Here is a 6,903-nt window from a genome sequence, read left to right on the forward strand (position 1 = left end):
CATTTGTTGAGTGAACCATTTTAGTTGTTAAGTGGGTAACATCGCTGTTAAGTGCATCTGGCTTCCCCATTCATTGCCTTTGCTTGTCAGAAGATCACCAAAGTGGATCCCGGGGGACACTGCAACCGTCATAAATAAGAGTCAGTCACAAAAACAGTCTCAAGCCACTTTTTTCAGTGCTGTTGTAACTTCAGTCACTAAATGAACTGTTGTAAATCAAGAACTAGCTGTAATTAACCACATTCATTTCCTGCCTGAGCAGAGGGTTGGACTAGATGACCTCCAAGGTCCCTTCCAACATTATTATTATTATTATTATTATGGATCATCGGTTGTGGGGCTTGTGTACTCTGAGGAAGATGAGAGCTCTGCCAGAGGTGGTTGTTGTTGTTGCTGTTGTTGTTATTATTATTTAATGCAGGGGTCTTCAAATTTAGCTCTTTGATGACTTGTGGACTTCAACTCCCAGAATTCTTCAGCCAGCGTGCTTGTTTGAGGAATTCTGGGAGTTGAAGTCCACAAGTCATCAAAAGGGCCAAGTTAGAAGACCCTTGATTTGTGACACAAAGTTGTTTTGTGGAGTTTACCCTGAATAACAGGCGCCATTGAAAAGATTAATTTCCTTCTTCCCATAGCATGCAGCAAGTTCTGTTTCCAGCTGCTTTAGGCTATGCCAGATTACCAGAGTCTGATTATTTGCTGCAATGACTGCCCAGGATTTTTTCTGGTTGTGTTTCGACACACAACAAGCCGCAGCCCAGATATGACTAGGTATGTTCACTCTGCCACGAGCAATGAATTGATCCCCGGGCACCGCACCCACAAGGACGTAGGTATTCACACACCCTTTGGTATATTTTTTCATATTTCTTTCGTATTCTGCCCATTTTCCTTGATTCAGTCGGCGAAACTGGGGCACGATGTTGGTTAAGGTGAAGGTTGCGGCTTTACCCTCCCGATCCGGTTGATGGGACACAGGCAACAAGTGTCCCCTGTCGTAGATAGAAGTCTGTTTGTAATCCTCGGAAAGAGCCTGGCTGTTTGCAAGGAGCCTGTGGTTAATTTTGCAAGTCTCTTCGGCTTCCATGCTTCTTTGCCTACGCTCCCAAGGCAGGGCAAGCTAGGAATAAGGAATGACAAGCAATGGGTTTGGTTAATGTTCACACAGCACTGAACCAGACACTCTGAATCTGGGAAAAGATCTACCATGAATCAGCTAGGGCAGGGATAGGCAGCCTTGGCTCTTTTATAACTGGTGGACTTCAACTCCCAGAATTCCTGAGCCAGCCATGCTGAGGGGAAAGGGAGAGATTTCCAAGCTGAGCCATGGTGGCTCAGGAATTCTGGGAGTTGAAGTCCACGAGTCTTAAATTAGCCAAGGATGAGAAACACTAAATCTAGACCAGGGGTAGGCAACCTTGGCTCTTTTATGACTGGTGGACTTCAACTCCCAGAATTCCTGAGCCAGCCACGCTGAGGGGAAAGGGAGAGGTTTCCAAGCTGAACCATGCTGGCTCGGGAATTCTGGGAGTTGAAGTCCCCGAGTCTTAAATTAGCCAAGGATGAGAAACACTAAGTCTAGACCAGGGGTAGGCAACCTTGGCTCTTTTATGACTGGTGGACTTCAACTCCCAGAATTCCTGAGCCAGCCACGCTGAGGGGAAAGGGAGAGGTTTCCAAGCTGAGCCATGCTGGCTCGGGAATTCTGGGAGTTGAAGTCCCCGAGTCTTAAATTAGCCAAGGATGAGAAACACTAAGTCTAGACCAGGGGTAGGCAACCTTGGCTCTTTGATGACTGATGGACTTCAACTCCCAGAATTCCTGAGCCAGTCAAGCTGAGGGGAAAGGGAGAGGTTTCCAAGCTGAGCCAGGCTGGTTCAGGAATTCTGGGAGTTGAAGTCCACCAGTCATAAAAGAGCCAAGGTTGCCTACCCCTAGTCTAGGGCATGGGATATGCAGTACTCTGCAAGAGGACTCTGCATACTTGGTAACCTTCAAATAGATTTGATAGCATCTTCCAGGCATCCCAGCCAACAGGCCAGTTAAGAGCCGTGGTGGACCTTGAGCTTGTTTGGAGGTTCTTGCAGGGGAGCACAGCTATCGTATACCCTTGACCGAAGATCGGTACACTTCTTCTATCTGGGATGGTCGTCCTCTTCCACCGAGCGCGCAGCTTCGGGAGGGACGCACATGGGGTGGTGAGGGAGGAAGGGGACACCCGCCTAATCAGCCAGATCAGCCGAATCAACCCTGGCAATCAATGGGGTGACAGATGTCGCAGCCAGATCGCCCTCACATCCTTTTAAAAGGAAGATTAAGTTTACTCCCCAACTGTTCCTTTTGGGAATTTTCGTGGACTTTAATGTTAAAGAAACTATTTTAATGTTGAATTTAATAACAGCAGCAAGATTACTGGTGGGTCAATATTGGAAGAAGGATACTCTGCCTTCTTTAGAGAATGGGTATTTAAGGTTTCTAATTTAGCAGAAATGGCTAAAATTTCTGCTTATTTAAAGGACCGTTCACAAGAGAGATATTTTAACGTATGGAGAAGATGGATAGAATATGTTCAGAAGAAATATGGAACTACAAAGTTTCACTTATTCTATGAGTAATGATTTTGTTTATAAACTTATGATGTTAAAGTTTGAAGAGAGTTAAGGGTTTTTATGATTTTGTTCATTGTATAATTAGTAAACTTAAATAGATTATGTTTAATATGTTTGCATAATCCTGTATTTTGCTCTGGGAAGTCGGGGGGGAGGGGGGTGGGGGGTGGATGGGTTGAAGTTTAAGTAGTTCAGATAAAGTAGAAATAGTCTTATTGTATATAATATTAATGTTTTAATTTTGAGAGAGGAACTGCTCGGGCATTTCCCCTGGACCGCATCAAGAGGGAGGAGAAGAAGGTGAGAAGTAAGTAGGAAGGTTGAGGTGAAGGAGGAGAGGGGGTGAGTGAAGAAAAAGAGGGAAAGAAGTAAGTTGGTTTGAGGTGGGATGCGGTTTGGGGGGAAATGGGCGGGCAAGACCGAATGTGGTGTGTATCAATTTGTTTTATTTTTTATCTGAAGTATTTGTAAGATTGTTATGTATTGTAAAGTTGAAAATAAAAATTTTTACAAAAAAAAAAAGAGCCGTGGTGGCGCAGTGGTTAGAATGCAGTATTGCAGGCTAATTCTGCTGACTGTCAGTAGTTCGATCCTGACCCGCTCAATTCTTCCAAGGTCAGTAAAATAAGGACCCAGATTGTTGGGGGCAATAGGTTGACTCTAGTAAACCGCTTAGAGAGGGCTGTAAAGCACTGTGAAGCGGTATATAAGTCTAAGGGCTATTGCTATTACTAACTCTGCTGGCTGCCAGGAGTTTGATTCTAACCAGCTCAACACTGACTCCGCCTTCCATCCTTCCGAGGTCAGTAAAATGAGGACCCAGATTCTTGGGGGCAATATGCTGACTCTAGTAAACTGCTTAGAGAGGGCTGTAAAGCACTGTGAAGTGGTATATAAGTCTAAGGGCTATTGCTAAGAAGGAAGGAAGGAAGGAAGGAAGGAAGGAAGGAAGGAAGGAAGGAAGGAAGGAAGGAAGGAAGGAAGGAAGGAAGGAAGGAAGTAAGTCACTGATGGTACAGTGGTTAGAATGCAGTACTGCAGGCAAACTCTGCCCACAGCCTGGAGTTCAATCCTGACCAGCTGAAGGTTGACTCAGCCTTCTATCCTTCCGAGGTCAGTTAAAAGGAGGACCCAGATTGTTGGGGGACAACAGGCTGACTCTGTAAACCGCTTAGAGAGGGCTGTAAAGGCACTGTGAAGCAGTATATAAGTCTAAGGGCTATTGCTATTGCTTTACTTGCATAAAAGCACATTTTAACCTCAAGAATACACCAAGGCAGAAGCTTGTCCACGCCGAGGATAAAATACCCAGACACCAACTGAGCAATGTGGTGTACTCAGTACAATGCCGTGAGCCATGTGCAGATCTGTACATTGGGGAAACAAACCACCACTTCACAAACTTGTGGCGCAACATAGGAGAGCAAACCCATCAGGATAGGAGTTCGCAGTCCGTCTGCATTTGAAAGATGAAGGCTGCCCTTTCGAAGACAGCAAAGTCCACATTTTGGACAGAGAGGACCCGCTGGTTTGAAAGAGGGGTCAAAGAGGCCATCTAGGTCAAAATTTAACAGCCCTCTCTCAACAGAGGGGAAGGGATACGACATCATCTATCTCCAGTCTACGACACCGTCCTTTCAGCAGTCCCAAGAAGGCTCCACACCCATTTGCACCACTCAGGTGACCCCAGGTAGCTTTAACGCCTTGCTAAAAGAAGGCAAATGACCAGCTGTCTGCAGGGGTATAAATCTTTTATACCACCATCCAGTCAGAGCTGAAGAAGCTTCTGGGATGAGAAGCAAAACATCTTCAAAGAAAAACAGACAGCCCAACTGGCGCCTGAAAAAGTACCTTTGGGATACACTTGCAGAGATTGGACAACCATTTGACTGGGATGGTATAACGTCTTCTGCTTTGAGCAGGGGGTTGGACTAGACCAGAGCTTTTCAACCTTGTCACCCATTGTACCACTTTTAGGATAGGGCAACATCCGAGGACCACCAGTCGCCTAGCAAGGGGTCAAAAACTTGAGGACCAAAAAAAAAAAAGGAAAAAAGTGATGAAGTACAGGTAGTCCTCGACTTACAACAGTTCACTTAGTGACTGTTTGAAGTTACAATGGTACTGAAAAAAGTGCCCCCCAAGACACAGCCGAGCAACACACCTGCCTGCCTGCCTGGCCTCGCTCTTCCTCCTGTCCGAGGTTTTCATTGTTGTGAGCATTTCTGTTGAGGATTGGCAGCGGGGGTGGTGTGGGGGGGTTGTTTGGTTTTTATTCCCCCCCCTGTCTGCTGGGTGGTTGCAGCAGGTTTTGGTCACTTCACATGACCCTGGGACACTGTGACCGTCATAAATATGAATCAGTTGCCAAGCATCTGAATGTAAATCACAAGACCCTGGAGAGGCTGGAACATTCCAGCTGATCGGCGCTTCTTCTGGGCTCAGCAGAAGCGCCAGGATCAGTGTTGCTTTCCAGCTGATCGGTGCTCCTTCAGGGCTCAGCAGAAGGGCCAGGATCAGCGCCGAGCTCCAGCTGGAGCCTGGCGCTGATCCTGGTGCTTCCACTGAGCCCTGACAGCCCCGAAGAAACGCCGATCAGCTGGAGCCTGGCACTGATCCTGGCGCTTCCGCTGAGCCCTGACAACCCTGCAGCTCCAGCCGTCTCTCGCTCAGGCTTGTGCGGTGCTGCCACCGGTTCAGCTCATTCCCCTCCCCCGCTACCACTTTTCTAGGATGGTCACATACCCCCTGCCAGGTGCCAATGTACCACAGGTGGTACCCGTACCACTGGTTGAAAAGCCCTGGACTAGAAGACCTCCCAGTGTCCCTTCCAGTCCTACAATTCTATGATTCCACGGTGGCCTTCAGATAGATTGGAATAGCATCTTCCACGCTTCCCTGAGAATTCTGGAAATTGAACCCCCAGATAATCCCTCTTGGGTAAGTTAAACTATCCTTTAGTGGAGAACACATATTGCTCAAGCTTGAAATTTTTTGGGTTCTGGGTTCTCCCTAAACTTGTTTGTTTGAAGAAAGAAAGCTCCTGGTGAACTCCTAGGATTTATTACGCACAAACAATTCTTAAATTCCTGTCTTCCCTGATTTCCTAATGTCGGACTGTTCCTTTAAAGTTGCCTCCGTTTCAGGAAAGTCTAGCTTCCAATAGGAACTCCTTTTACCTGTGGTTCGATTTTCCACTCATCTTTTCTTCTCCTCCCGCCTGGTTGATATTTATACGCCGAGAATAGAGGGATGTGCCGCTCTTTGTCGTACATTGTGGCAAATAGATACTTGCCCTGATAGTACTGGCAGATTGTGGCCAGATTCTTCGGCATCAGGGACAATTTGGGGGGTTTTTGATTCAAAAAGAACTGAGTGCAGGTTTTGAAGTTCCTCACCACCTCCCCAGTGGCAGGCACGCGAAAAGAGGCAGCAGCCAGAGAGAGGCTCCATAGCAGCCACATGGCCGCGCGCTTGGTCGGTTGGTCCTTCAAGTGGGATTTTTCTGCCTGAAAAAGAGAAGAATAATTATAAAGCTCTGATTTAGTAATAGTAATAGTAGTAAAGTTGGAAGGGACCTTGGAGGTCATCTAGTCCAACCCCCTGCTCAGGCAGGAAACCCTACATCATTTCGGACAAATGGCTGTCCAGTCTCTTCTTAAAAACTTCCAGTGTTGGAGCATTTACTGCTTCTGGAGGCAGGCTGTTCCACTGATTAATTGTTCTCACTGTCAGGAAGTTTCTCCTTAGTTCTAGGTTGCTTCTCTCCTTGATTAGTTTCCACACGTTGCTTCTTGTCCTGCCTTCAGGTGCTTTGGAAAATAGCTTAATTTCCTCTTCTTTATGGCAGCCCCTGAGATATTGGAATACTGCTATCATGTCCCCCCTTGTCCTTCTCTTCGTTAAACTAGACATACCCAATTCTAGCAACCGTTCCTTATATGTTTTAGCCTCCAGTCCCTAATCATCTTTGTTGCTCTTCTCTGTACTCTTTCTAGAGTATCAACATCTTTTTTACATCGTGGTGACCAAAACTGGATGCAGTATTCCAAGTGTGGCCTTACCAAGGCATTGAAGAGTGGTATTAATACTTCACGTGATCTTGATTCTATCCCTCTGTTAATGCAGCCTAGCACTGTGTTGGCCTTTTTGGCAGCTGCAGCACACTGCTGGCTCATATTTAGATGATTGTCTACTAGGACTCCGAGGTCCCTCTCACAGTTACTACTATTGAGCATGGTGCCACTTATGCTGTACTTGTGCATTTGGTTTTTCTTGCCTAAATGTAGAACCT

The 6,903-nt window shown here is 46.4% G+C and overlaps 1 protein-coding gene across 1 annotated transcript; it reads right to left on the minus strand.

Moving 5' to 3' along the window:
• Positions 1-581: 581 nt before the first annotated feature.
• LOC120320101 (endonuclease domain-containing 1 protein-like) lies at positions 582-6,237 on the minus strand. The gene is made up of 2 exons (XM_039369556.1): positions 5,789-6,237; positions 582-1,120 (listed from the first exon to the last, which is right to left on the minus strand). Exons 1-2 carry the CDS (start codon positions 6,197-6,199, stop codon positions 584-586), a joined length of 948 nt encoding a protein of 315 aa, XP_039225490.1. The 5' UTR covers positions 6,200-6,237; the 3' UTR covers positions 582-583.
• Positions 6,238-6,903: the final 666 nt, after the last annotated feature.

The sequence above is a fragment of the Crotalus tigris genome, unplaced genomic scaffold, assembly GCF_016545835.1.
Source record: "Crotalus tigris isolate CLP2741 ecotype Arizona unplaced genomic scaffold, ASM1654583v1 scf7180000021160.8983255:1529534, whole genome shotgun sequence".
Classification (NCBI taxonomy): Eukaryota; Metazoa; Chordata; class Lepidosauria; order Squamata; family Viperidae; genus Crotalus; species Crotalus tigris.